General features: G+C 65.2%; 2 protein-coding genes across 2 annotated transcripts; both read left to right on the top strand.

Annotated features, from left to right (window-relative positions):
* Window positions 1-9: 9 nt before the first annotated feature.
* Window positions 10-9,489, top strand: LOC106504024 (huntingtin-like; the record flags this gene model as incomplete). The annotated part of the gene is given in 14 exon segments (XM_018044656.1): window positions 10-70; window positions 1,546-1,628; window positions 2,019-2,146; window positions 2,248-2,377; window positions 3,698-3,774; window positions 3,776-3,833; window positions 3,835-3,852; window positions 4,891-5,081; window positions 5,319-5,433; window positions 5,544-5,757; window positions 6,020-6,125; window positions 7,578-7,740; window positions 7,840-8,000; window positions 8,736-9,489. Coding segments are annotated over 14 exon segments (1,719 nt in total), but the record flags the coding sequence as incomplete, so codon positions are not given.
* On the top strand, window positions 8,008-25,743 carry MSANTD1 (Myb/SANT DNA binding domain containing 1). Its single transcript, XM_018044657.1, has 5 exons — window positions 8,008-8,489; window positions 13,591-13,676; window positions 18,165-18,429; window positions 21,868-22,143; window positions 23,605-25,743. Exons 2-5 carry the CDS (start codon window positions 13,661-13,663, stop codon window positions 23,843-23,845), a joined length of 798 nt encoding a protein of 265 aa, XP_017900146.1. The 5' UTR covers window positions 8,008-8,489; window positions 13,591-13,660; the 3' UTR covers window positions 23,846-25,743.
* The last annotated feature ends 782 nt before the right edge of the window (window positions 25,744-26,525 follow it).

Raw genomic sequence — 26,525 nt, forward strand, 5'->3', positions numbered from 1 at the left:
GAAAACGCTGCCACTCACCACCTGTACCAGGCGTGGGACCCCGTCCCGTCTCTAGCCCCAGCCACCACAGGTTCCAGGGCTCGTGGGGAGGGTGGGTTGTGTGGGGGTGTCAGCCGCTCCTTGTGCCGTGAGCACAGCTGGACTGTCCCAGCGCCAGGGTGGGGGCTCGGTGGGCACCTTGTCAGCGACCACTAACACTCCAGCTTTTGCAGCTCAGCCCACAGCCAGTTACCGTTCAGTCTGGTTTGTTATGGAGAAAAAGTGATAGTTCTCATCACCCTGCTGGCCCTGCAGCTTCACATGCTGTGCGGGGACGGACTCCCCAACTGACGGGGACACTCAGGGCTGTGCGGGGACGGACTCCCCACCACTCAGGGCTGTGCGGGACGGACTCCCCACTGAGGGGCACTCAGGGCTGTGCGGGGACGGACTCCCCACTGAGGGGACCATCAGGGACACTCAGGGCTGTGCGGGGACGGACTCCCCACTGAGGGGCACTCAGGGCTGTGCGGGGACGGACTCCCCACTGAGGGGCACTCAGGGCTGTGCGGGGACGGACTCCCCACTGAGGGGCACTCAGGGGCACTCAGGACGGACTCCCCACTGAGGGGCACTCAGGGGACGGCAGGGCTGTGACGATTCCCCACTCAGGGGACGACTCCCCACTGAGGGCACTTGTGCGGGACGGACTCCCCACGGGACACTCAGGGACTCCCCACTGAGGGGCACTCAGGGCTGTGCGGGACGACTCCCCATCGAGGGGGCACTCAGGGCTGTGCGGACGACTCCCCACTGCACTCAGGGCTGTGCGGACGGACTCCCCACTCGGCACTCAGACGGCATCGAGGGGCACTCAGGGCTGTGCGGGGACGGACTCCCCACTGAGGGGCACTCAGGGCGTGCGGGGACGGACTCCCCACTGAGGGCACTCAGGGCTGTCGGACTCCCCATGAGGGGCACTCAGGGCTGTGCGGGGACGGACTCCCCACTGAGGGGCACTCAGGGCTGTGCGGGGACGGACTCCCCATCGAGGGGGCACTCAGGGCTGTGCGGGGACGGACTCCCCACTGAGGGGCACTCAGGGCTGTGCGGGACGGACTCCCATCGAGGGGCACTCAGGGCTGTGCGGGGACGGACTCCCCACTGAGGGGCACTCAGGGGACGGACTCCCCACTGAGGGGCACTCAGGGCTGTGCGGGGACGGACTCCCCACTGAGGGGCACTCAGGGCTGTGCGGGGACGGACTCCCCACTGAGGGGCACTCAGGGCTGTGACTCCCCACTGAGGGCACTCAGGGCTGTGCGGGGACGGACTCCCCATCGAGGGGGCACTCAGGGGCTGTGGGGGACTCCCACGGGGGCACTCAGGGCTGTGCGGGGACGGACTCCCCACTGAGGGGGCACTCAGGGCTGTGCGGGGACGGACTCCCCGCTGAGGGGACACTCAGGGCTGTGCAGGGACGCACTCCCCATGGGAGGGGCACTCAGGGCTGTGCGGGACGGACTCCCCACTCTGCGGGGACACTCACGCATCCTTGCCCCGCAGGTGCTCTCATCAGCCATGACAAGCTGCTTCTGCAGCTCAACCCTGAGCGTGAGCTGGGGGACATGAGCTACAAGCTTGGCCAGGTCAGTGCCCGGCAGGCGGCCAGCGGGGCCGGTTCTTCCCCACCCTCCCTCCAGAGCTAGCTGACTGTCCTCTGCGTGGGTAGGGGGCTTTGTTACATCATTCAGAAACACGGGCCCACACGTGTTGTCTGGTGAGAGGACCAGTTTAGAACAGAGATCCCACCTTCTGGTTCCATTTGTGTCAAGACCTCACCCTGACGTCCCTCAGCAGCCAAGTTTCCTCTTTCTTTCTCAACGTTCCCTTTCTTAGTGGCGCTTCCCCCTCCTCAGCTGCTCCCAGGGGCCTCATTTGGGGTCTTAAGCCGCGAGCCCCTGAGGGTCTGACCAGCCCTGCCCGGGGACGGGGGTTGGTGCTCGCCTCAGAGACCGCCCGTCCCATGTCGCCTGAAGGTGTCCATCCACTCGGTGTGGCTGGGGAACAGCATCACGCCCTTGCGAGAGGAGGAGTGGGACGAGGAGGAGGAGGAGGCCGAGGCCCCGGCACCGTCGTGCCCGCCCACGTCGCCGCTCAACTCCAGGTTCCCTCTGCCTTCTGTCCAAGCGAGCGGGAGCTCCGCCCAGTCCCTTGTTTGGGGGCCTCTTGAAACAAACCTTTCATCTCTTTCGGGGGAAATTGCAGGAAACACCGGGCTGGAGTCGACATCCACTCCTGTTCGCAGTTTTTGCTCGAGTTGTACAGTCGCTGGATCCTGCCATCGAGTTCCGCCAGGAGGACCCCCGTCACCCTGATCAGCGAGGTGGTGCGCTCGGTGAGTGGCCTGCCCGCCCCTGCGGTGCCCGGCCCCGTGCGGAGACGCGGGATGTTGTAGTGCTTCTCAGGCCAGGGGAGGGGCTGCCTCCACAGCGCAGAGCCGGGCAGGCACGCCCCAGCCCAGTGGCCACGTCGTGGAGTCGGCACGGGACCGCCTGTCCTCGCAGCGCTGTCTCCTCGGGCCTGTGACAGACGTACCCCCCCAGCAGCCAAGCACCCATCCGGGCGGTTGTTGTCCAGGGGTTGGCCTCAGAGTCCTTCACGTCCGGGAGCTCGGGGGGCCACCAGGAAGTGCAGCTTCTGTGCGCAGCGCCTGTCAGTCCTCGCAGTGTTGAAGTCACACCTGAGAGGTTTGCAAAGTCACTTAATCAGTGCCGGCTTGTCACGCGGGTTACGTCCAGAAGGAGGGCTGCCCGGGACTGGACTGCTCTTTTATCTAAAGGTGTCTCCTTTGGGGAATGACTTTCTTATTTTTTCAAGCTTGTTTTCTCAGTATCCTTTAAAGGTTTCATATTTGGTCAAGTTGATATTTTAAGAACCTCGTTTTTAACTTGTAAGTTGCCAAATTGACTTTTATCAAAGAAGTCAGCTAACTACAAGTACTGCCTAAAGACCTTAAAAAAAACAAGTTACTAGAAAATTCATGGTGGTCCAGTGGTTAGGACTCCAGCACTGCTGTGGGCCCAGATTTGTTCCCACAAACCACACGGCATGACGAAAAAAAAAAAGATTGCTGTTTAGGAATAGTAACGACAGTGTAAAGGTTTAAGTTGCTTTGCATCTAGCACCTGGCTCATCAGCACTCCCTGGGTTCTCATTCCCCTGAGTGTTCAGTCTGGTAACATCAGGCACTTCTGGAAAACAGTACTGAGTGCGAGGAGAGGGGCCAGGTCGAGTCAGCGTTGCTACAGGTGTGTTTGACCTCATGACCCCGAGAGGCCTGCGTGCTTCCATGGGTGGCCTAAGTCCTGCCGGCTGAGTTGTTCAGCTGGGCCGGGGTAGGGCCCTGAAGACCAGCCAGCCCCACCTCCAACACACTCCCGGTGCTCGGGGCCTTCCGCTTGATCAGAGCCCGTCCTCAGATGTCACGAGAGAAGTGGAGGCTCTGGAGAGGCAGAAGAAATCAGTGCCAAAGCGCTGACTTCTGAGCCAGGCGCCGTCTCTCCTTCGCCGCTTTGATACTGGGCTGCGTGGCCGCAGCGTGTGAGCACGGCTCCAGGGAGACCGCAGGCACCCTTCCTCCTGGGCCAGCTCTGGTGCAGGTTTGGCTCCGGGGTGGAGCCGGAGTGACCTGCCCCCATCCGCGTGTCGTCTCCAGCTCCTCGTGGTCTCGGACTTGTTCACGGAGCGCAACCAGTTTGAGATGATGTACCTGACACTGACGGAGCTGCGGAGGCACACCCTCGGAAGACGAGATCCTCCTTCAGTACCTGGTGCCCGCCACCTGCAAGGCCGGCCGCCGTCCTCGGGATGGTGAGCGGAGGCCATGCGGAGCCTTGGCCGCGGGAGGAGGGCGCCCCACTTCGCTGTGGAGCGTGGGGTGCCAGCCGGGCCTCTGGTGGGGCTCCCGTGGCCCTGGGTCCTGCGGCGACACGGTGCCTTCTCCAGGGGCTCGGCTGTGCGCGAGGGGCATGAGGCCAGGTCCGCCCCTTGAGAGCGCCTCCGCTCCCGCAGCACCGTCCAAGGGCAGGAAGATGAGTCCCCCGGCTTCTGCTGTTCAGCTATTCGAGGCCCAAGTGTGGCCCCTTGGGTGTGTTGCGGGAGGTGGGTCCTTTTGTCTCTGCGGGAAGCTTAGCTGCTGGGCTCATTCTCATGGTAATTGTGCTCAGGCCTGAATCCCCAAGGCTGAAGCTGTGTTGTCTGTAAATGGAATGAGTAATGTTTTCGAGAAGAGGCTTAGACAGATCGGCCTGGGGTGAACCCCTGCTGGTGGGGAGGCCAGCACGGGTTCCCCAAGGACGGGACGCCACCGCTCAGGGACCCTCTCCTATGTGGCTGTACCCACGCAGCCCAGCTGCGGAGTTCTCAAGCTCTGCTTTTCTCCAGACTTCCCCAGGTTGTGAAAGCTGCCCCCCGTGGGCTCTGCTGGTCGTTGGCGGCCTTGGGTGTGGGCAGGAGGAGGGGAGTCCTCTGCAGTGTCAGCTTTGAGGGGACCACAGGGCGAGTTCTGGGCGCTGAGGGGTAGTCAGACAGCCTCTGAGGCTTTTGCAGAGTGAGACAAGGCCCTCGGCCAGCACTGTCCCCAGGGAAGTCCGTCACAGACTCTGAGCTGGGGCTCTTCCCAGGGCCGGCCTCGTGGGCCCCTGTGTCACTCACACACTGAACTCCAGCCCCAGGAGAAGAGTGTGAGCACGGGCGTGGCCCGGAGGCGCAGGGAGCCCCCACCCGTGGGGGTGCTGGGGCCCCCGCGACACCCCAGCCCAACACGCAGGCCCCCGCAGCGTGAGGCCACCCTCCTGGGCCTCCCCTGGGGTGTGGGCCTGGCCCAGCCCACCGTGTGCTTGTGCCCAGGACAAGGCCGTGGCGGAACCGGTCAGCCGGCTGCTGGAGAGCGCGCTCCGGAGCAGCCACCTGCCCAGCACGATGGGCGCCCTGCACGGCGTCCTGTATGTGCTGGAGTGCGACCTCCTGGACGACACCGCCAAGCAGCTCATCCCCGTCGTCAGTGACTACCTCCTCTCCAGCCTCCAGGGCAAAGCCCAGTGAGTGGGCGCGGCCGGCCTCCCACCGCGGTCTCCCGGGTTCGTCCGCCGGGGCGGGGGGTGGGGCGCCTGTGAGAAGTGCGCACACCGGTTCAGCGTGCACAGCAGACCCCGGCCGATGCGCCAGCGGGGGCCCACGGGGGCGCCCTCCTCACAGGGACGCTGGCTGGGGTCCCTGAGATGGGAGGGCAACACGGCGGCCGTGTGCACTCATCTGGGCCGACGCCTCGGTTTCAGCTGCGTGAGCGTGCATAGCCAGCAGCACGTGCTGGTGATGTGTGCCACGGCCTTCTACCTGATCGAGAACTACCCGCTGGACGTGGGGCCGGAGTTCTCGGCCTCCATCATACAGGTGAGCCGGCCTGGCCTGGGCTGCGCCCGGCGACCGCTCCCACCTGGGAGGAGGCGGGGCGGCCAGAGGCCCACAGCAGCCTTCTGACCCAGAAGCCCTCCCTCGTGCAGATGTGTGGGGTGATGCTGTCTGGAAGCGAGGAGGCCACCCCGTCCGTTGTCTACCACTGTGTCCTGCGGGGCTTGGAGCGCCTCCTGCTCTCCGAGCAGCTCTCCCGGCTGGACGCAGAGTCCCTGGTCAAGCTGAGCGTGGACCGGGTGAACGTGCACAGCCCACACCGCGCTATGGCAGCCCTGGGCCTCATGCTCACCTGCATGTACACAGGTGAGCCCGGCAAGTGTGTGCTGCTAGGCGCCAGACGCAGGGGTTCTGGAGGGGCCTTCAGGCTGCGTGGGGTCAGAGCCCCGTCTGGGAGCAGCTCTCAGGCTGACCCCTGTGCCCTGTGTCTCGGCTGGGCCCTGCGGGCCCCTGCCCCCCTGTGTCAGACCATCAGTAGGAGTTCCGTAAACTCCTGTGTGAGCTCCAGGCCCCCTTAACAGAACCGTCCAGTTTTACAAACCAGCGGCACGAAACGGCTCTGTTCCAGGAAAGGAGAAAGTCAGTCCAGGCCGAGCCTCTGAGCCCAGCCCCACTGCCCCTGACAGCGAGTCCGTGATCGTGGCCATGGAACGCGTGTCCGTCCTCTTTGACAGGTGAGCGCGAGCCCGCCTGCCCACAGCCAGGGGCGGCCTGCTCCCTGCCCGGGCCCCGGGCTCCGCGCCACCCCGGGCTCCGAGCCGTGGGCCGTCCTGGCACCCAGCGCCCAGGTTTGGACTCGGGTGGCCCCAGGGCTGTCCCAAGTGCTGGCCCGGGTCCTGATGGCGAGGGGCAGTGTGGCGGTGTTGGGGGCCTTTGAAGAGATGGCCTGGAGCGTGCTCGGGACCGAAGCGGCTGTCCGAGCTGCCGTTGTATAGAGAAGGGCCTGGGGGCCGCGCTAGCAGCGGCTCAGGAGGAGGCTGCGCTTGTGAAAAAGAGGCTGCTCTCACAACCCTCGGACAGCTTTAACCAGCAGGCAGCATCCTTGAGAGCCTGTGTCGACGGCCCGCCTCCACGTGTGTGCCCGGGTTTCCAGGCCGGCTGGGGGCTCTCGTCCGGCTCTGCCCCGGGCCTCTCAGGCTGTGTCTGTGGCCTCGGGGAAGCTGGCTCTGCTCTGCGCACCTCAGCTCTGGTCAGCTCGGTCAGCAGGCGACCATCCGGGTGCCCACGTTGCGACACTTCACAGAACCTTCTCCAGGCCCGCTCTGGCCAGAGAGCTGAGCATGGACGCTGCGCCCACGTTGCCCATTTCAGTGAGCGTCCGCAGTCCCATGCTTACGCTCACCAAGCCTGGGGAGCAGGCAGGGCGCCCACGCTTAGCCCTGCTGTGGGGGCTCACGCACCAGGCTTGCTGCGAGATGAGCGCGTCCGCCCGTGCAGGGCCTGCATTCAGCCTGGCCATGCTGTCATGCGTGGGGTACGCTGGGTCAACGGCGCTGACTCTCCCTTGCGGGTTTCGTGCCTGTGGGTCACGGTTGGCGTCTGCAGGCAGGTGGAGCGGGCACACCGGGCCGGTTTCCAGGTCCCTTCCGATACTTTTCAGTCACACGCGCCTGTTTGATTGGTTCTGGGGGGCCCATCTCCACGGGCTCCAGAGTCTGCTGACAACGCAAGCCCCTCGTGTGTGCTTGTGCAGGGGCCCCGCTTCTGCACCCCCAAGGCCTATGTGTACTCAGCTTCCTGCAGATGGGGCTTGCACGCAGAACACGCGGACATGGCGGGCCAGCGGAGGTGTGCTGATGGCCAGTAGCCTGCTGGCTGCCCCTTGGCCCTGGGAGGGCCCTGTGCCAGGGGCCAACCACGGGTCTGCTGAGGGCAGGCAGCTGGGGGCTCTGGGGCAGGGCTGGCGCAGAGGGGGCCTGGTGGGGGCACTGACGGGTTGCAGGAGCGCAGACGTGCCTGAGGGCCTCACGAGGACGTGGGTCTGTCACGAGGGGCTGTGGCGTGCCGTGATGTCACCACCCCAGCCGTCTTTGCTGCTACTTCAGGATGCCAGCCGGATCAGGAGCCCCCGGGCTGGGGAGCACGGCGGATGGGCTCTGATCCGGGCTCCACCCCCCACCACACAGGATCCGGAAGGGGTTCCCCTGCGAAGCCCGTGTGGTGGCGCGCGTCCTCCCCCAGTTCCTGGATGACTTCTTCCCGCCCCAGGACGTCATGAACAAGGTCATCGGCGAGTTCCTGTCCAGCCAGCAGCCGTACCCGCAGCTCATGGCCACTGTCGTGTACCAGGTGAGGGGCTGGGGCGGGGTGCCCAGCCGGGCGCCGGGCCCCCAGCTCCTCCCCCAGCTGGCGCTGACGAGGCGGCCTCGGCCTGCGGCCTCCTCGCAGGTGTTCCAGACGCTGCACAGCGCGGGGCAGTCGTCCACGGTGCGGGACTGGGTCATGCTGTCGCTCTCCAACTTCACGCAGCGGAGCCCGGTCGCTATGGCCATGTGGAGCCTCTCCTGCTTCTTCGTCAGCGCGTCCACCAGCCCGTGGGTCTCGGCAATGTATCCTTGCCTGGTCCTCGTCAGCATCCTGGTTGACGTTTGCGTCAGCATTTTGGAAACCCAAGTTCTGTAGGAAGCCCAGGTGTCAGGGTGACACTTCCCTTAAGCCCCAAGAGAGTGAGACACGAACCAGGAAACAGGAGCCCGTGTGTTCCCTGCTCTGAGCGGGGCTCCGGGGGGGTCCGCGGGGAGGGGAGGCCCCCAGAGGACCCCCTGTGTCTGCCTGCGGGTCCGTGCAGCTGGGCGGGCCACTGCGCTGCTTCTCAATAGCCCTTGTCACGTGCCGTGTATCACCCTCCTGGGCAAACACTGGAGTCAGTGAAGATCCAGTTCCCGCCCCCGACACGCTGGCTGCCAAAAGGGGACGGCCCCTCCCTTCAGCCTTCCCCAGACAGACCGCAGAGCCTCGGAGCAGACGGCTGTCCCGGCGCTGGGAGCGGCCCGGGCGGGCGGCATGGCTCTGTGCTGGATGTGCAGGAGCCAGGCCAGGTAAGCCCTGTGCGAGGGGTGGCCCCGCGGGGCGGGGGCTCCGGCTGGAGGGCCCAGACCCAGGCGTGAGGCAGCTGCCACCCAGCCCTGGGCCGCTGCTTTTGTAGCTTTGGGGAGCCCCCCGGCGCCCCCCGCTGTCCGCAGACCTATGTCGGGGCCGGAGCCCTGGGGGAGGCAGGAACCCCCTGGAGCACAGGAGCTGGCCTCCCCGAGCTTGCCACCTTGCGCCCTTAACTGGCTGGCCAGCCTCCCACACGTCGTGAGCAGGATGGGCAAGCTGGAGCAGGTGGACGTGAACCTCTTCTGCCTGGTGGCCGCGGACTTCTACCGACACCAGATAGAGGAGGAGCTCGACCGCAGGGCCTTCCAGTCTGTGTTCGAGGTGGTCGCCGTGCCCGGAAACCCATACCACCACCTGCTGGCTTGTCTGCGGAGCGTCCACAAGGCCGCCACATGCTGAGTGCCCATGCAGGTGGCGACGAGGTGGCCCCTGGACCGCGGGGCCCAGCCTGTGCCAGGCAGTGGGCGGCACGGGCTTCTCTCCGGGGAGCCAGGGGGCGGCTGTCCTGCCGCGTGGTGGCGAGGCTGTGTGCAGGGCACACGCAGTAACCTTTGGGGTTGAGCCTGAGTCCTCGCGGGGTGGGAGCTTGTTGTGGCAGGCCTCGCGCTGGAGCTGGTGTGAGAGCCAGCCGCCGGCTGTTTACGTCCTCCTCCCGCCCAGCCCTCGGCAGTCACTAAGTCCCAGCTGCTCCCTCCTGGGGGCCAGGATTCCTCTGCTCTTGCCGGCGAGCCATCAGCCCTCCGCTGTCCCGCAGGTGGGAGGGGACGCCACGGGCTCCGAGGCGCGGGGTCCTGGGGTGTTTCGGGCTCCCGCAGGGCACGCATGCCGGGTCTGGCCAGGCGGGGGGGCTGGGAGCGCGACAGTGCGCTGTCCTCCCCGTGTCTGTCTTCTCAGGATTTAAAGTTTAATTCTATCAGTAAAGAGATTAATTTTAAGGTGGCTTTCTACGCCCGTGTAGTCTGTGCATCGCCAGGTCAGCGCTGCATGTCACGGCCTCCGAGCAGGTGGACCGGGTCTGTCCCCCACCCGCCGCGGGGCGGGCTGGCTGGCAGCCCCTCACCTAACGCCTCAGCCCCGCCATGCCACCCTCTTCCATGAGCTCCCGTTTGGGGTTCAGGGCTGTGTGCTGCTGTCCTGTCAGGAGCCAGCTGAGGGCGGGGAAGGTGCGGCCTGGCTGTCCTGGTTGTGAGCTCAGGTGCGTCCGGTTGGGCGTCTCCTTGGCAAGCGGGGCTGACCTGCAGCTGTCGCCCAGGGTCTAGGGGGAGGCCTCGGGGTGCCCCTCACGCCTGTCTCTGCGACACACCGCCCGCTGCACACGCCTCCTACGGGTGCGGGCCCCAGCCCCCACCCCCGGAGCCAGGCAGTTTGAGGCCAGCCAGGGTCAGAGTGTGCAGAGAGCCCCTCCTCAGAGCTGCCCTTGGCACCCGGGCGCCCCCGCAGAGGGCCCAGCGGTGTGAGCGGTGGACACGGGTCAGAAGTCGGAGCCGGGGCCTTGAGGGCGGGGCTCCAGCTCCGCAGGAGAAGTGACGTCCCCGCCCTCCTGCCTCTCACTTGGGCTCACCCTCGCCTTGGCAGGCACAAGCTGCTGGAGTGACTGTGAGCACGGAAGGTTCTAGAACTGCTGCCCTACCCCCAGGGTCCCTTCAGCAGCTCCGAGGTGGACGTGTCGTGGGCCCGTGTTGTCCGCGCTTAGGTGTTTGCACTTGTTAGAGACCACACTGTGAGTGTGAAGCCGGGGGCCGGTCCCCTTCGGAGTCCGAGTGCTGGGCACAGCTGTTCGAGGGCCCGCCCTGTTTCCCACCTGACTATCAGCACTCAGCTAGGGGCTGCAGCCAGCTCTGGCCATCGGTGCCACCCAGAGACCCGCTGGCGTGCGCCCAGGGCGGGCGCCAGTGCTCGGGGAGGTCGTTGCCCGCGGAGGAGGGGACACGTGTGGGGCCATGCACCTGTGTCTCCATCGGGGCCTCTGAGGGCGGGCGACAGGTCTCTGCAGAAGCCGACCTTTCTCAGACCCGCCCCACGGGGTCGGCTACGTGGCTGAGACGTCTGAGGGTGGGGTGGGGTCATTGCTCATCGAAGTACCCCTGAGGAGACAGGCCCCCTCGTCAGCTGTCTGCAGAAGGGACTGCACTAAATCTGTGTCCGGCAGCAGTCGCCTTGCCACCCCAGACAGTGTTGAAAGGGTCGTTGGGGGCGGCGAGGACACAGGGAAGATCTGAGCGAAACCAGGGTGGTTGGTGGGCGAGGCGCCAGTGCATCTTACCCTGTGTGTCCTGTTCGGCCCCGCTGAGCCGGGCAGGGGGAGGGGCATTTCCAGGTGCCCTTCCCCGCTGTGCCCTCGCCCTCCTGCAGCACACGCGTCCTCTCGGGAGGCGAGGATGGCGCTTGGGCTCCCTGGGCCCGCAGCATGTCGCACCCAGCCCCCCTTGTGGCCGGGTGTCACTGCCGAGCCTGGGGGTGCAGACCGCTCACCGCGCGGGTTAGTGGAGCTGCCCGCAGCCATCTTGGGGAAGCCCCTCCGGGCCGTGCAGCGTGGTAACTCTCGTGTGGTTCGGAGGAGTACACTTGCTCCCTCTCGGTGCCATGGGCGTCTCTTCCTGGCGTGCGACCTCGCTTTGCCTTTTGTCCTAGCCAGGGTGATGCTTGGTCCTGCACGCTGGAGTGACGGCGGGGGTGCAAGAACCACCTTGAAGGTCACTGACGCTCCCCAGAGAGCTTGGGGTGGCCGCACCTGGAGGGGACTGCCCCCCACTGCCTGGTGCCGCAGGCCTGGGCTCAGCGGGGAGCCGGGGAGCGGGGCCCAGGCGGGGGTGGCGACAGCGGGGCCTGTGTGTCTGGCGCTAGATTGGTCGTGCTGCCAAAGGAGCCCCTGGCCCCGGACGGTCGCTGCAGCTGCCCTGAGGCAGCCAGGTGGCCGCTGGCTCGGAGGACTGGAGCGTCACAGACCTGCTGCGGGGGGTTGGGCTCTGAGCACGCTCCACGGCTGCCCGTCCTCCAGCGGGATTGGAACTCACACTGTCCGCTGCCGCGGTCCCCGCCATGCACACACCGGGTACCCACAGGGCTGTGATGGGTACATCCCGGAGCCTGGCCTAGGCTTGTCTGTGAGAAGAGAGGGAAGGTTTGACATGAGATGTATATTTTAATTTTTTAAACTGCTACAAATACTGTACATATGAATTAAAAGAAAAACAAGGTAAATTGCCGTGTGAGGCCTGCTTTGCTTATGGGGAAACTTGCCCCCACAGGGGGCGGCAGACCACACCAGCAGGAGCCCAGCACCGTGGAACCCAGGTGCCGGGCATTGCGGGGACGGGGGCGGCCCCCCGCCAGTGCCCGAGGCTGCAGAGGCTGCGGTGATCACATCTAATCCCCGTGGGGGCCGTGCAGTTTCACCCCAGGCCCCCGTTTGGAGGGGTGGTCACAGCGGGCACAGGTCCTGGGGGCTCACACAGGGCCCATGACCTGACCTTGGAGGCCCTCATGGCCCCGCTGCCCCTTTCACCTCACTGGCCACAGGCCCCCATGCCCTGGGACCGAGTGGTGAGGCCGCCCCGTCCATCTGAGGTGGTATGTTCTTCCCGCTGGAAATGCCAGCTCCTCCAGGAATCCTCTCCACTCAGCTGTGCGGGCGCTGGCCCTCCCAGCCCCTCCTGGGGAGCCCAGCCATGCGGGGTTACACCCCTCTGTGCCGTGGTGCTTGCCCATCCAGCTGCGGAGGCAGAGACCCTGGGCAGTGGGTTGCCCAGGGCGGGTGCTCCACAGAGTCTGCTGAAGGCTTTCCAGGTCCCAGGGTGTTGGCGGGAGTGTGCAGCCCCCAGCCCGACCACAGCGGGTGCCCAGAGAGACGGGCGGCGGGCTTAGGAAGCCTGGCCTCTGCCCCGGTCACGGCACGTGTGGGCGCTGCCCTCGTGGTGCTGTGGGAACCTACTCGGAGAGGGTCTGGCTGCCGGTTCAGTGGCCAGGCTGCGCGGGGGTGCGTGCACCCACTGCATGTGGGAAGAGGTCAGCTCACCTCCCCAGGCCCGTCTCACCTAACACGCTCCAGGCCTCAGCAGCCTCCCCTTTGGGAGGGACCGAGCGCTCCCTGCCCGCTGTGGTCCAGGCGAGGCGGCCATGCCCTGACCTCCATGTTAAGACGAAGGCCCGAGACGCCCTGGAAGGAAGCAACAGTGTCCCACTCACCCTCCAGCCGCCCAGCACAGGTGCCCTCGGTAGAGGGCAGCTCACCCCCTGCTTCCTGACCTGAACCTGCAAGCCCTTCTGGGCCCAGGGATTCTTGGTCCAGCCTCGACCCTCAGGGCGGCCCGGGCGCCACTGGACAGGACCTCCTGCCAGGGCCCCACGGGCACAGAGGTGGGCTGGCTTTGTGGAGTCACCAAGGCTCCTGACAGACCACAGGGATACCTGGGGTCCCACGACCCTGGGGGCCTTGCAGTCTGGCCTCTTGCTCAGGATGGCTCATCCCCACTGGCCTTCCAAGCAGGAACTCGGGGGCCACCCGGGTACGGTCCCCACATCGCGGCCACATCCTCTGGGGCAGGCGTTGCCAAGCCTCCATGCCAAGCTGTGAGCAGATGAACCGCCGGCCAGGCCTACACTCATCCTGGCCCTGGGGCACTCAGGGCAGGGGCGGCCCAGTGTGGTAGAGCCGTCGACTCGGGGTCGGGCATGCCCGCTGAGGACCAAGAGTTAAGGGTCTGGGCTCCTGTGGGGAGAGGACAGTGCTGCCAGGCCGGTCACTGCGCCCAGCAGAGCCCACCCTCCTGCTCCGCTCGCCCCCAGCCTGGACCCACCTCCACGCTCCCTGTGCTCTCCGGCCTCTGCCCAGCCAGGGGTCTTACGCTGCTGTGAGGACTCCCGCCTCCTGGGATGGGCCCGGCTCCCCGCCATCGGCCGCCGGGGAGGTGCTAGAGGCCCCTGAGGGATGCCCTTCCTGCCTTGGGTCCCCGCATGGCCAGGCAGAGGCCTGGAGGGCACCGGCCTCCCCTGCGTGCCTGGGCCCCTCCCGCTGAGGCCTGACCACCCTTCTCTCCGCAGGTGCCGCCGGACGCCTGGCCCCAGGCCCTCTGCCTTCTGGGCACGCAGAGCCTGAGGGTCCCCACAGGCCATGCAGCTGTGCCAAGGTACGCAGTCCCCATCCAGCCCCGCCAAGGGCAGACAGGGCCTTCCCACGGGCCGCCAGGAGCTTGGCTTGCTTCTGTCTCCCCCTGGCTCTGTCTTGTCTTTGGAGGCCAAAGCGAGCGCCCCCCTGCCCCACACCCGAGGCTCTCCAGCACCCCTGAAACCTCAGCGGAGACGCTGGAGCCCAGCCATTTACCCTGCCTCTGCGGGACCCGTCTGCTGGGGCCCAGCAGGGGGTGGTCACCCGGCCCAGCACACCAGCAGCACTGCCCCAGGCCCAGAGCCGCCCCCGCAGAGGCACTGGGGCCTGTTGCCCTGGGACTGCCCAAGCTGGGCACCTAGGGCGGCAGCGCCTCCTGACGACCACTCCGCAGCCCCCACTGGGCCAGTACGCCAGCCTGTGCCCTCTCCAAGTGCCCTGAGGAGGTGGGGGCAGGGAGGGGCCCAGGAGCTGCAGCCGTGCCCCCTGCACCGGCCCATGTCCAGTGGGGTCACCTGTCCAGACAGGTGTTGGTGAGGGCAGGGCTGGAGGTGGCCTGAGCAAGTCGTGTCTGTAGCTGGCTGAGCCAGGTTGAAACCCTGAGCTTGGCCTGCCTCCTCTCGGAGCCCCACCTGGGCGCTGGGGGTTGCTGTGAGGCAGACCCGCTCGGCTCTGGAGGTCGGGGTTGAGGGAACGTCCACCTGGAGGACAGTCAGGGCTACCCCAGGCTCTGGGGGCAGAGAGTCAGCTCTCAGGCCACCTGGTAGGTTAAATCCTTTGCCTAAGAGGGGCTTGGGGAGGACTTCCTGGAGGAGGTGGGCCTTCTCATCCCTCACACACTCTGCAAACACTACTTACTGAGTGTGCCGGGTACCCGGTCAAGGGGCATAGCAGCTGTCAGCCTTCCTGGGAGGTGCTATGTGGCCAGGCAGGGGTGTCCCCAGGCAACCTCAGAAGCCGCAACAGTGAGGGGCTTCCACCAGGAGCGGAGGGCAGGGCCAGGTGCTGACCCAGGGTGCCCTGCTGCCTTCTGCCTCCGCACCCCAAGTTCCGACTGCAGGAAGGAGAGAGCCGCAGTCGGCCCACCCCGTCCTGGGCCCTCCCCTCCTTCCAGCTGGGCTTCAGCCCCTCGGGGTAAGAGGCGAGCTCTGGACACGTGGAGGTGCAGGGTGAGGGCACCTGGCCAGAGCCTCAGGGACCGCCCCCCCAGCCCCTGTCACCCCCTTCCACCCCCGGCCCTGGCCCCAGGCTCAGTTTCCCTGTCCTGGGCGGCTCAGGCCCTGAGGAGGGCCCTCTGTGCCTGGGGAGGTTTTCAGCTTGCAGTCTGTGAGCCCTTCCCCCAAGTTCAGCCCACCCCCCACAGAACCCCGCACATCCGGGGGGCTCACAGCACACTGGCCGGGGGGCAGGGCAGGGGCTCTGTGTGGCTGTCACAGCCCGGCCAGCAGGTGTGAGGTGGACCTTGGGACTGAGCCTCAGTTGACTGCTGGCGGAGGCCTGAGGAGGGGCTGCCCAGGCCACTTTGTCCAGGGTCGCACTCGGGGGCCTCCCCAGGCCCCCAGGGATCAATGGTAGCGTTCACCCAGGCAGCAGCGTGTGCCCTGGGTTGTGAGCCCCCGCCCAGGACCGTGGACAGAGGAGGCCTGACGTGTCCTTCCCAGGGAGCACAGGTCAGACCCAGCGCCGAGCCAGCCTGCCTGGGTTCAGAGCGCAGCTTGGCCCCTTGCCCACAGGGTGACCTCACCTCTGTCCCTCAGGCTGTTTATCTGCAGAATGGGACTAACAGCAGCGCCAGCCTCCCTCACAAGAGTGCCATGAGGGTCAAAGCTGAAAACAGACACGCTGCGCTTAGAACAGGGCCCAGGAGCCAGCGAGCTCGAATTCTTAAGACTGTTGCCTTTGCAAGCATTAACCCAGGGTCACACAGCTGGAGGGCGGGCTCGAGGGAGGCTCAGTTTGCAGGAGGGAGAGCGGGAGGAAGGACCAAAGGAGAGCAGGAGGACTTCAGAGAGAAGGTGTTGCCAGAACGGGGCCGTGGAGAAAGAACAAGAGTTTGCCAGGAAGCCTGAAGGCAAAATCCAGGCGACCTACTGGGGAGGGACGGGAGTTACTCGAGATCAGTCTTTTCAGAGTTCATACCTTTACTCAGCAAGGCTTCACCAAGCCCTTTTCTGTGGGGTCCTGGGGGTACAGGGAGCACCCCTCCCAGCCCCGTGCACAAGGCAGGTCTGGGTGCAGGTGTTCCGGCTGCAGGACGGGTGGGAATACGCTGTTGCCAAAGTCTCGGCGCTCTGTGCACCAGTGCCAAACAGAAACATGGAGACAGAGTGGCTTTACTTTGCCAGGCAAAGCCAGTGAGACAAGAGGCAGGGGGCAGGGCACACCCTCTGAAAGGGTGGCACAGCCCAAGGACACAACATAAGCTGGTTAGACTCCAGTGGGTCCAAGATGGCAGACAGGTCAACTTCAGCTAGACCCTGGTCCTCTGTCCACTCTCACTGAAACACATCAGCGAGCGAAACGACACACCCAGAGGCGCCGTGGCAGCCCCAAGGCTGGCTGTCAGAGGCCGAAAAGCGGGCAGCGGCCCAGCGGCTGGAGATCGCCGCCGCGTCCCCAAAACAGTGGGAACAGTCCTCCCGCTCACTAGCCTGTGAGGATGAGACGGCACGATGGCCTCACCAACTCGATGGACCTGAGTCTGAGCAAGCTCTGGGAGTTGGTGATGGACAGGGAGGCCCGCCGTGCTGCAGTCCATGGGCCTGCAGAGTCGGACACGACTGAGTGACTGAACATTAGCCTGTGAAATTACCCAGCTCATACAAAACAAGTGAAAGTGCTGGTCGCTCGGTCGTGCCTGACTTGGCGACCCCAAGGACTGTGGCCCGCCAGACTCTTCTGTCCATGGGATTCTCCAGGCAAGAATGCTGGAGTCGGTTGCCATTTCCTTCTCCAGGGGACCTTCCCAACTCCGGAAAAGCTAACCACACAGCCTTGCGAGGCTGCACTTGCCCTCTGTGTCAGCCCACACTCTGTTTGTGGAGTGTTTCTCTCTGAATCAGTCCGCTTCTACCCTATCACTTTGTCGCTGAATTCTTTCTGTGATGAGACATCAGAGACCTGAGCTTCATGAGGACCTGACAGCAGGTCTGCGGCCTCGGCTGGCAGACCGTGCGTTTTGGCCGAGTTCGAGTCCTGGCCACTTGGGTTTGAGTCTCCAGCAGGGTTTTGGCCAGGTTCCCAGCCACGTGGGTTTAAGCCCCACGCTGAAGTCAGCGGTTTCACTAGCACCTCAAGGGCTGTGCCCCAACCCCTGGTGAGGAGGGAGAGGTTATAGTCGGGTCTGTGATAAGGGCCAAGGCAGTAGCAAGTCTTCGTTTCTGCTTCTGCGAGTTTTCCAAAAGGTGGGGTTGCTGACGGGCTCAGGGTGTGTGCAGGGTCTCAGGTGGTCTGTCTCCTGCTCATCTTGACGGGCCTGTCCCTCCTCCTCCGATCAGCAACCGCTCTGCTCTCCGAAACGCGGAGCAGGCCACGGAGGCCAGAGTCTTGTCCATAAGGCATGGGGGACAAAAAGGCTTCCGTGCCTGGGAGCCCCACGGGGCCCTGCTGTTCATTGGCACCGTCTGTTCCCAGCTACCTTGTGCCTTGGGCCCTGCGCTGGCTCCTCGGCCCATGCCAAGTCACCCAGGCTGCCAGGTCACCCAGGCCACCATGTCACCCAGGCCGGCAGCTGTGCCCCTTGAGGAGGGGAAGAGGTGGATGGTGATCAAGCCAGGGGTCTGTCGCAGCTTCTGGTGCCTAGCCTGGTGGTGGTGGCATTTGTATTGAGTGAGCCAGAGGATGGCCGTGCGCGGGGCATGCGGGCGGGTGGGCATTGCACACGCGCGTCTCTGCAGGTCCCCAAGCGTGTGTTCCCGTGCCAGCCTCCTGTCTGTCCGTCTGTCCCTCCTACCCCTCTGTCCTCCCGTCTCTCCTCCTCTGGGTCTCCCTCTCCGCCGCCTCTCATTCCGTCGCACCCCAGCCCCCCATCTTGGGCCCTCCCTGGGCCCCTGACAGTGTGAGCCGGGGGTGAGGGGGCAGGTGGAGGCCAGGACTGCTGCCTGGATCCTGCCTGGCCACCCGAGCCCAGTCTTCCCAGCGGAGGGGCCTCTCTCAGTGGCCCTGGGCCGGCCAGCCTGGCGGCCAGGCTAGGGTTGGGAGGCAGGGCCGGGCGCCTGGGCCGCCGGTTCTGGGCCTGGCCTGCTCGCTGAGTATTGATGGCCCGTCAGGGCGGCCCTGATTCCTGCGCTTTCAGTTAAAAGGTTTCTGTTGTTGTAGCTTATGCAATTGCTCTGTTGCTATGGAAACGTGACATCAAAATGACGTTTCCCGTTTAAAAGCTTTTAACTAAATTCCTGCCTGTCAGATGTAGGCCCCATTTTGAGCGAGGAGCTGCCTTCCAGGAGCGGGGCTCCCGCCGCGGTGTGCAGGCCCCGGCGGCCCGCCCCGAGCGCGCTCTTTAACCCCGCAGGTGCCCCGGGCATGGCCACGGCAGAGGTGCCCGGCTACCTCGTGTCCCCGCAGGCTGAGAAGCACCGGCGGGCCCGCAACTGGACGGACGCCGAGATGCGCGGCCTCATGCTCGTCTGGGAGGAGTTCTTCGACGAGCTGAAGCAGACCAAGCGCAACGCCAAGGTGTACGAGAAGATGGCCAGCAAGCTGCTGGAGATGACGGGCGAGCGCCGGCTGGGCGAGGAGATCAAGATCAAGATCACCAACATGACCTTCCAGTATAGGTAGGCCCGCGGGCGGCGGCCGGCGGGGGCCTTCTGGGTGACGGCGGCGTGGGGGGGGGGTCCCGGCTTTGTGTAGGCAGGAGGGGACCTGTGGGCCCCGTGGAGCGGGGCTCGGGGAGACCCCCAAGGCCCCGCAGGGCGGAGGATACTGCTGGCGGCCAGGGGCGGGAAACCCGAGGCCGGGCCACCAGGCCCCTGAGCCTGCAGTCAGCTGCCTCCAGCGTCCACTGAGCCCACTGTGGGCACAGCACTGGCCTCAGGGCTGGGGAGAGGGTGTGGAGGCCCTGAGCACCCAGGAGGGTCCGCGCCTCTGCCCCCTCCCGGCCTCGCACTGGGCCCCTGCCCTGGCTGCCTCGGGAGGGGCTAGGTCACGGCTAGGCACGTGGCTCTGGCAGGGGCAGCTCCAGGGCGGGCCTGTGTGCCCCGCACCTCAGAGGGCAGGGCCAGGTTTATCTGCCCGGGGTCTGGGGAGGAGAAGGTCGTGGGCGGGTGAGAGGTCACGGGGTGGAGGGGGTCACGGGCTGGGTGAAGGTCGAGGAGGAGCTGAGCTGCAGGCGGAGAAGCATAGAGAGTGGGCCCTGTGGGCGGGCTGGGCCCACGCAGCCCCCAGGAGCCTGTCCATGTTGGGAGGCTGCCGTCCCAGGAGGACACGTGAGGACCCCGTGGTCCCAGCCCAGGCCGCCCCGGACAGGGGAGCAGAGGTTGGCCAGGGGTTGTGGACAGAGCCCTGCAGGTTGGCCTGGGCACCTTGAGCCACACTCTGTGGGTGAGAGGACCCCCCCTCCAACCCCGCCCCTCCTGGCCTGTGGCTCCCGGCCCGTCTGGGGCCTGGGGGTGTGCAGAGACTCCCAGGGCCCTGGACAGCCGAAGGCTGCTTCAGTTGCATCAGTTTAACTTTCTCGGCCTTGGAGGAGCCAGTCCTGAGCCTGGCACATCGAGAGGCTCATTTCTGACCCGTAGCCCGGCCCCCAGCCAGGCCTTGGGGCAGAGCAGAGGTGGCCGGCCACTGGGGTAAAGGTGGGCCGAGGCCGAGCCGTGTGCCCCCCATCCCCCTCGCCACCAGCCCCGCGGCGCCTGGCAGGGAGGGGGCAGCAGGGCTGAGGCGGGTGGCTTTACGGCCTGCTGTCTGACTCCGTGACTCACGGCTCTGATTGGCGTCTGGCCGGGTTATTCATTATTTATCCTGAAAGCCGCCTCCTGAGCCCCAGGGAGGGATCCTCTTCCATTCCTGGAGGGGAGGTGGGCTGAGGCGGCCACAGGAGATAAGGGGGTGGCGGGCGGCGGGGTGGGGCCGCACGCACACAGCGCTTCACAGTTTATGAAGCACTTGTACGCAGCAGCAGCACCTCTCAGCTCCCGTCACCGACAGGGACACCAAGGCCCAGAGCAGGAGAGGGCTTCCCCAGGGGCTCAGCAGTGAAGAATCCGCCTGCCGTGCAGGAGACGCATGGTGCCGTGCAGGAGACATGGGTTTGGTCCCTGGGTCAGGAAGATCCCTTGGAGGAGGGTATGGCAGCCCACTCCAGTATTCTTGCCGGGAGAATCCCATGCACAGAGGAGCCTGGAGGCTATAGTCCATGGGGTCTCACGAAGAGTTGGACACAACTGAAGAGACGGACCACGCAGGCACAGACGGCCTTACAGAGCGACACTCTGGCTGAGGGCTGGTTCTTTATCTCCCCCAGCACTCCCCTGACCCCCGCCACCCAGAGCTGCCCACAGCGGAGGCGGCAGTTATTTTTTCATGAAAAGTTTTTTTAAAAAAAGAAAACAAAGCCAATCTTTATTTATTTATTGAATGCACCTCCGGCTTGTGGGATCTTAGTTCCTCGACCCAGGATCAAACCTGGGCACGCGTCTGTGGAATTGCAGAGTCCCAACCACAGGGCCCCCTGGGGATTCCGGGGACAGTTGCTATGAAGGTGGCTGGTGGAATTCCCTGGAGGTCCAGTGGTTAGGACTCAATGCTCTCACTGCCAGGGGCCCAGGTTTAGTCCTGACTGGGGAGTTCAGATCCCACCAGCTGCTCTGCGTGGCCAAAGTAGGAAAACAGATCGCCTGTGAAGGAAGCCTGGGGGGCCCTGGTTCAGGGGAGCGTGTTTTGCTGGTGTGCTGTTCAGGGGCCCCCTGCAGTGGGGCAGGCCTTGTCTCGGGTGGGCAGAGCGGGACCTGGGGGCTTCCGGAAGTGCTGGAGGGGGACCCGGGACCCAGCACAGCCCTCCGCCCTCCTGCCCTCAGGGAAGTGGGGCAGCCCGTCCCGGCTCCCTGCTGAGGACCCCACGTCCCTCCGCCTCTGCCCCGAGCCGCACACCCCCACCAGGGCGATGCTTTCAGATGGTCGGTGCGTCTCCAGGGACCAGGGTGACCGGTGGCCACGCCCCGGCAGGGATTTGACCTCGGGGCACCCTGTTAGGAGAAAGGAGCCACTTTGCTGCGGGGGACCCTGTCACTCAGAGTCCTCCCCAGAGCCGGAGAAGCAAGGACAGGGAATGTGGAGGGGCTGCCAGTGGCGGCCGGGGGCTCAGGACCCCGGGTTTCGGGAGGCAGAGAGCCCGCGCCCAACCCACTGTGGCCCCTTTGCTCGCTGGCCGGGGCCTGCACTATGGCCCCATCTCCCCTTCCCTCACCTCCCAGGGGACAGCCAAGGCCCAGGGACCTCAGGGCCTGTCTGCAGGGGAGGGCAGGGCACAGGGCCTGGGCGGGGCACGGGCCCACCATAGGCAGACAGCAGACCCTCGCTGGGGGCATCAGGCCCCAGCCCCCCTCCTGGTACCAAGAATGTCATCAGGACAGCTCGCTGTTCGCCAGGCACCGGGCGTTGTCTGCTCCAGTCTTCCCAGCACAATTTGGATCATCCCCATTTTACTGACACGAGGCTCAGAGAGGTTAATGGACCTGCCCAGGCTCACACAGCGAAGCGGTGGAGACGAGCCGCAGACTCAGAGCCGTGACCACGAGGCCTGTGCTCGTCTCTCCTGAGCTCCTGCTCCGGGGCAGCGTCCTCAGGACACGCTTGTGACCTGACCTCATTTTACGTTCACGTTACACATTATATCACATCTTGCTCCTATGTTGGTATTATACCACATATGTTCTTATTAATGCTGACTGACTTATTAAAAAGCAGCGTTTGTTCATTGCAGAGAGTTTAGAAACTCCAGAAAAGCAAAGAGAGGACTTGTAGGGGCCAGCCTGACACTGGGGCCTGTGGGTCCTGCGACACCCACAGCAGCGTAGGGTCCCGAGCCCGACCTCTTTCTGACCCGGTCTCACCTGGCCCACGTTTCCGGGGAGGCCTGTCTGGCTGGGAGTGGCCCACACCCGTGCCACGTGGCTCCCTGGGTCTGGCGCCCCCGAGCGCCCCTCTGCAGAGGGGCCGGGCAGGCAGGGCCAGGAGCAGCCGTTTCTCACCCTTGGCTCTTGTGTCTCTCGTTTCAGGAAATTAAAATGCATGACAGATAGCGAGTCCGTCCCGCCCGACTGGCCCTATTACCTAGCCATTGATAGGATTCTGGCCAAGGCCCCCGAGTCCTGTGATGGCAAACTGCCGGACGGCCAGCAGCCGGGGCCCTCCACGTCCCAGACCGAGGCGTCCCTGTCACCGTCTGCTAAGTCCACCCCTCTGTACTTACCGTATACCCAGTGCTCCTACGAAGGCCGCTTCCAGGACGACGGCTCCGACAGCTCCTCCAGCTTACTGTCCCTTAAGTTCAGGTGTGTGCGCGCCCCGCTCCTGCCCCACTGCCTGCCCCCGGGACGGGCCAGGCGGCCGTCCTGGCGGCGGCAGTCTCTGCCACCCAGGGCCGGCTGCAGAGGCCTGGGCGGCACACGCACCTCAGGGACAGGGAGGCCAGAGACAGGGAGGCAGGGGGGCCCGAGGCCCGGGCTGTCGTGTCCACCGCCCAAGTGCATCTCCTGCACCCTCACTGCTCAGCTGTGTGGAAAGTCCCTGATCTTTCTGGGCCTCAGTCTCTGTCTGTAAAATGGGGATAAATCAGGACCTTCTCTGGCGAAGGCTGGGAGTCAGAGGCGAGCCTCCTGCCCTTTCCTCGGTGTCTGGCTCTCGAGCTCCCCCACCCCAAGCAGACCATGCCCTGGGTCCCCCTTCTCCTTGGCCTTGCCAGGCTGGCTGGTCTCAAAACCAGGGAGGGGGCGTCGGGCTGAGCCTCCGCAGTGTCCTTGGAGCCTGGCTGCAGTGGGCGCCCAGCCCCTCTTCCATCCGTGGCATCCTGCCAGCCCTGAGCTGACCCCGCCTCAAGACACCCTCAGACAGGTGTGGTGTGGGGCTAGGGAGCCAGAGGAGGTCACGTGGGGCTGGGCTTTCACGGCTGAATAGGAGTTGGCCAGTGGAGAAGAGGACAGGAAGAGTGTACATTTGTGCTTTGGTCCTGCCTCCCCCGAGCTCAGTCTCAAGCTGTCAGACGGGCATGGGGTGAGGAAGGCATCTCGGGGGCCCCTCCGGTCTGACACCCAGAATCTGGGGGCTGCTGCTCGGCTGTGCAGCACCCCTTCCCTGGGGGGGGGAGTGGTTTCTCAGCGAAGACCCCCGACAGAATCGCCTTTGCTAGTGGCCGGGCTGGGGTGCAGGGGATCTGCTGCTGGTGGACAGTTGCTTCTGTGGGCTGAGCCTACTTCCCAGACTGACGGCTGCCGGGTGCTGTGCCAGGCCGGGCCATGGGGCACCTCTCCCTCCAGAGTCCAGGCTCTGCTCTCTGGCCCCGAGGGTGACTGGGCCACAATCCTGCATGGAAGCAGAGGGCCTAGGCTGGGGACAGGCAGGGACTGGGGGTGTCTGGCAGCTCCCTGCCACCCCTGGGGGCCCCATTCACAGCAGAGAGCTGGGCTGCCTTCAGCCCTGACCCTGGAAAGATTCCCGTCCTGGAGGGGAGCCTGGCCTCTACGGCCCCACCCTTGGCCTGCTGTCCCCGTCTCCTCACCCCCAGGCGTGCTGGCCCCTTCCAGGCTGCCAGGAGGCAGGGGTTCCCCCATCTGCCGGAGGCTGGCCAGAACTGGTGGTGTCTGCCCTGTAGGCCCTCCACCCAGCGTTTTCCTCGTCCTTCTCTGGGTGTCCACTCCCCCACTATGAGCGCCCCTTGCCCACCCAGCTCAGTGGGTGTGGGAATGCTGTCATGACAGGGAGGGCCCAGCCGTCCCCACATCGCACTGTCCTTCCAGGTCGGAGGAGCGGCCCGTGAAGAAGCGCAAGGGCCAAGGTGGCCACCTGCAGAGGAAGAAGCTGCGGCTGCTGGAGGCCCTGCTGGAGGAGCAGCGCCGGCTGAGCCGCGCCCTGGAGGAGACATGCCGCGAGGTGCGCCGCGCGCTGGACCAGCACAGCGTCTTGCAGGCCCAGAGCCTGCAGCTGCAAGAGCGAATGATGAGTCTGCTGGAGCGCATCATCGCCAAGTCCGGCGTCTAGGCCGCCCGGGCCCCGCCCCCAGCCTGGGCCACGCCCCGGAACGGCCCCGCCTCTGGCCTGGGCCCCGCCCCCGGAACAGCTCCGGCCTGGGCCACGCCCCCGGAACGGCCTCGCCCCGCCCCCGCGGCCGCTCCCGGCCCCCACGTAAAGCCCTTCCCTGGACACCAGGCCCAGGGACTCCGGGTCACTGCAGGGCGGCTCCCCAGCAAGAACGCTTGGAATCTACCCTCCGCTATTGTCAGTGTCGACGGTACTGGAAGCGGCTTTTGACGTTAATCGTGTGCTTTTCACAACTTCCTGGGAGCAGGGCTCACGGCTGGGCGTGGAGGGAGGCGCCGGCCGTGGGCAGGTGGAGGCGGCTCCGTGGCAGGTATGCCCCCAGGTGCGCCCTCGCTGGACCTGCATTGGCCGCGAGACCCCAGGGGGCCGCACCGCCTCAATGGCCTTTTATCTACCACCCCACCCCCACTCCGAGATGTGGGGCCTCTGGACCCCCATTAGCAACAGCTCAATAAAAACGGTGATCCTGCCCATGCACCCCACCCTGTGCCATCTGTCAGCTCGGGACAGGTGGGAGAGCCCGCTGACCTCAGGAGCTGACGCATGGCGGGGCGGGAAGCGACTGGGTGGAGGCGCCGACTAGCAGCAGATTGTGAAGGCGCTGGGAGGGCAGGGCTGCCTCCAGGGCCCTGAGGGGCTGGACACACAGCTGGGGCCCCAGGGAGGCGACAGCCACCCCAGGGGGAGATGCCTTCCCAGGAGAGACAGAGGCTAGGGTGGGGCGCAGGGTCTACAGGCCAGAAAGCCTGTCCAGAGCACCCCACCCCCAGTTCCTCCTGAGTCACTGGACCACTGCTGAAGGGAGGCCCCCAGGGGAGCTGAGAGCCGAGCTTGGTTCAGTCTCACTCAGGACACAGCCTGAGTCGCAGCCACTCCGTAGCTCTGAGGGCACTGTGCAAATGGTGCAGAGGAAACACTTCCATGTGATTTTCAGCTCAGGCAGGCGTCTCGTGAGAAGCAGCAAGTCACGAAGAACAGACGGCTCGGCCGCTGGCTGTGGCTTCGCCCTGTAGGGACAGCGGGGTCATTCACACTCTTGCCCAGAGAAAACCTGGGCAAGAAAACCTGTCTGAGGGCCTGCTTGTTTGCACAGAGGGTCCATCACAGTCCTTGGTCCCCTGCCCCTGGTGCTCTCTGGGTCCGTGTGGCTCTGCCCGGGATCTTTCATGGAATGTCTGCTTCACCCGGGACGGGCAAGTCACTGCCCCAATCAGCAGGGTTGAGGGGACGAAGGGACTGGGGTTAGTGGCAGGTGACTGTCTAGACCTGCTCCCTCTGGTGTTTCGGGGGCAGGGCCCTGCTCGGGGGCTGCTGCAGAACCCCTGGTGTGGCGGCCATCAGCGCACCTGACCGTCCTGCGGCCCTTGAGGGCAGCCAGGCAGTGCCCAGGACTCATCTCGTGTCAGACTCCGGGTCCCCCTGGGGGTTCAGAGGCCAGCCCGAAGCCTGCCCCTGGAAGGGAGGGGCTGGGTGGAGCTGGGCTGACAGAGCGCCCCACCGGGGACCCCCCGCCCCGTCCACCCCTAGAGAGCTCGAGCTGTGGACTCTGGACCCTCCTGCCTGGGGCTGGACCGGGCTGCTGGGTGAGGAGTGGAGCCCTGCTGTGTGAACCAGCTGCCCAGTGCGTGCGGCGGTGCCCGCGCCTGCTTCCTGCACCCGCGCCTGCTTCCCGCACCCGCCCGCCGCAGCGGTTGGCCTGGAGGCACCCCGGGTCCAGCGCCGGCGTCCAGGGCTGCCCGGCGAATTTCTAGTTCTTAGTCAAGACACCCGGAGAAGGCAATGGCACCCCATTCTAGTCCTCTTGCCTGGAAAATCCCATGGGCAGAGGAACCTGGAAGGCTGCGGTCCACAGGGTCGCTGAGGGTCGGACACGACTGAGCGACTTCACTTTCACTTTCATGCACTGGAGAAGGAAATGGCAACCCACTCCAGTGTTCCTTCCTGGAGAATCCCAGGGACAGGGGAGCCTAGTGGGCTGCCGTCTCTGGGGTCGCACAGAGTTGGACACGACTGAAGCGACTCAGCCGCAGCAGCAGCAGACAAGACACCAGCGTGGGAACTCACTGGTTCAACCGACACTGAGCCTTGGCCCAGCAAAACTCGAGGCTCTAGCCTAAACCCTGACAGGCACGCAACCCTTCAGGGTGGTGACACCCTGAAACCCCCCAGGAAGGACAGATGCAGTCACACAGTAGGGACTTCCCTGTGGTCCGGTGGCTAAGAATGTGCGCTCCCAACGCAGGGGCACGGGCTTGATCCCTGGTCAGGGAGCTGGATCCCACACGCTGCAGCTGAGACCCTGTGCAGCCAAAGAAACAGAAAATACTTGTTTTAAAAAGTAGAAATTAAAAAATTGAACCTAAGACTTAGAAATGTTCATTTCAAGATAGCAATAAACTCATTACAGTGCTAACACGTACCAAGTGCATGGAAAACGTGTGTTCCTAAACGAGTTTCAGCAAGAGGAGTGGCCTTGTGTCGCGTCTCCTCGAATCTCTGGCCTGAGCGCTCGGCGGCCGCAATGGGACATGGCTTGGTTGCAAAGTGAGGGAATCTGGGAAATCCTGCCTCGTGTGGATACACGTTTGGAAAAGAAGGGGAGGTTTCAACAACACCTGCG

This window comes from Capra hircus, unplaced genomic scaffold, assembly GCF_001704415.2.
Source record: "Capra hircus breed San Clemente unplaced genomic scaffold, ASM170441v1, whole genome shotgun sequence".
In the NCBI taxonomy this organism is placed as follows: domain Eukaryota; kingdom Metazoa; phylum Chordata; class Mammalia; order Artiodactyla; family Bovidae; genus Capra; species Capra hircus.

Excerpts from the sequence above, each read along its gene's own strand:
- MSANTD1 (XM_018044657.1), top strand. Across the intron at positions 18,430-21,867 it reads AACATGACCTTCCAGTATAG|GAAATTAAAATGCATGACAG; the intron begins GTAGGCCCGCGG and ends CTCTCGTTTCAG. Across the intron at positions 22,144-23,604 it reads TTACTGTCCCTTAAGTTCAG|GTCGGAGGAGCGGCCCGTGA; the intron begins GTGTGTGCGCGC and ends CTGTCCTTCCAG.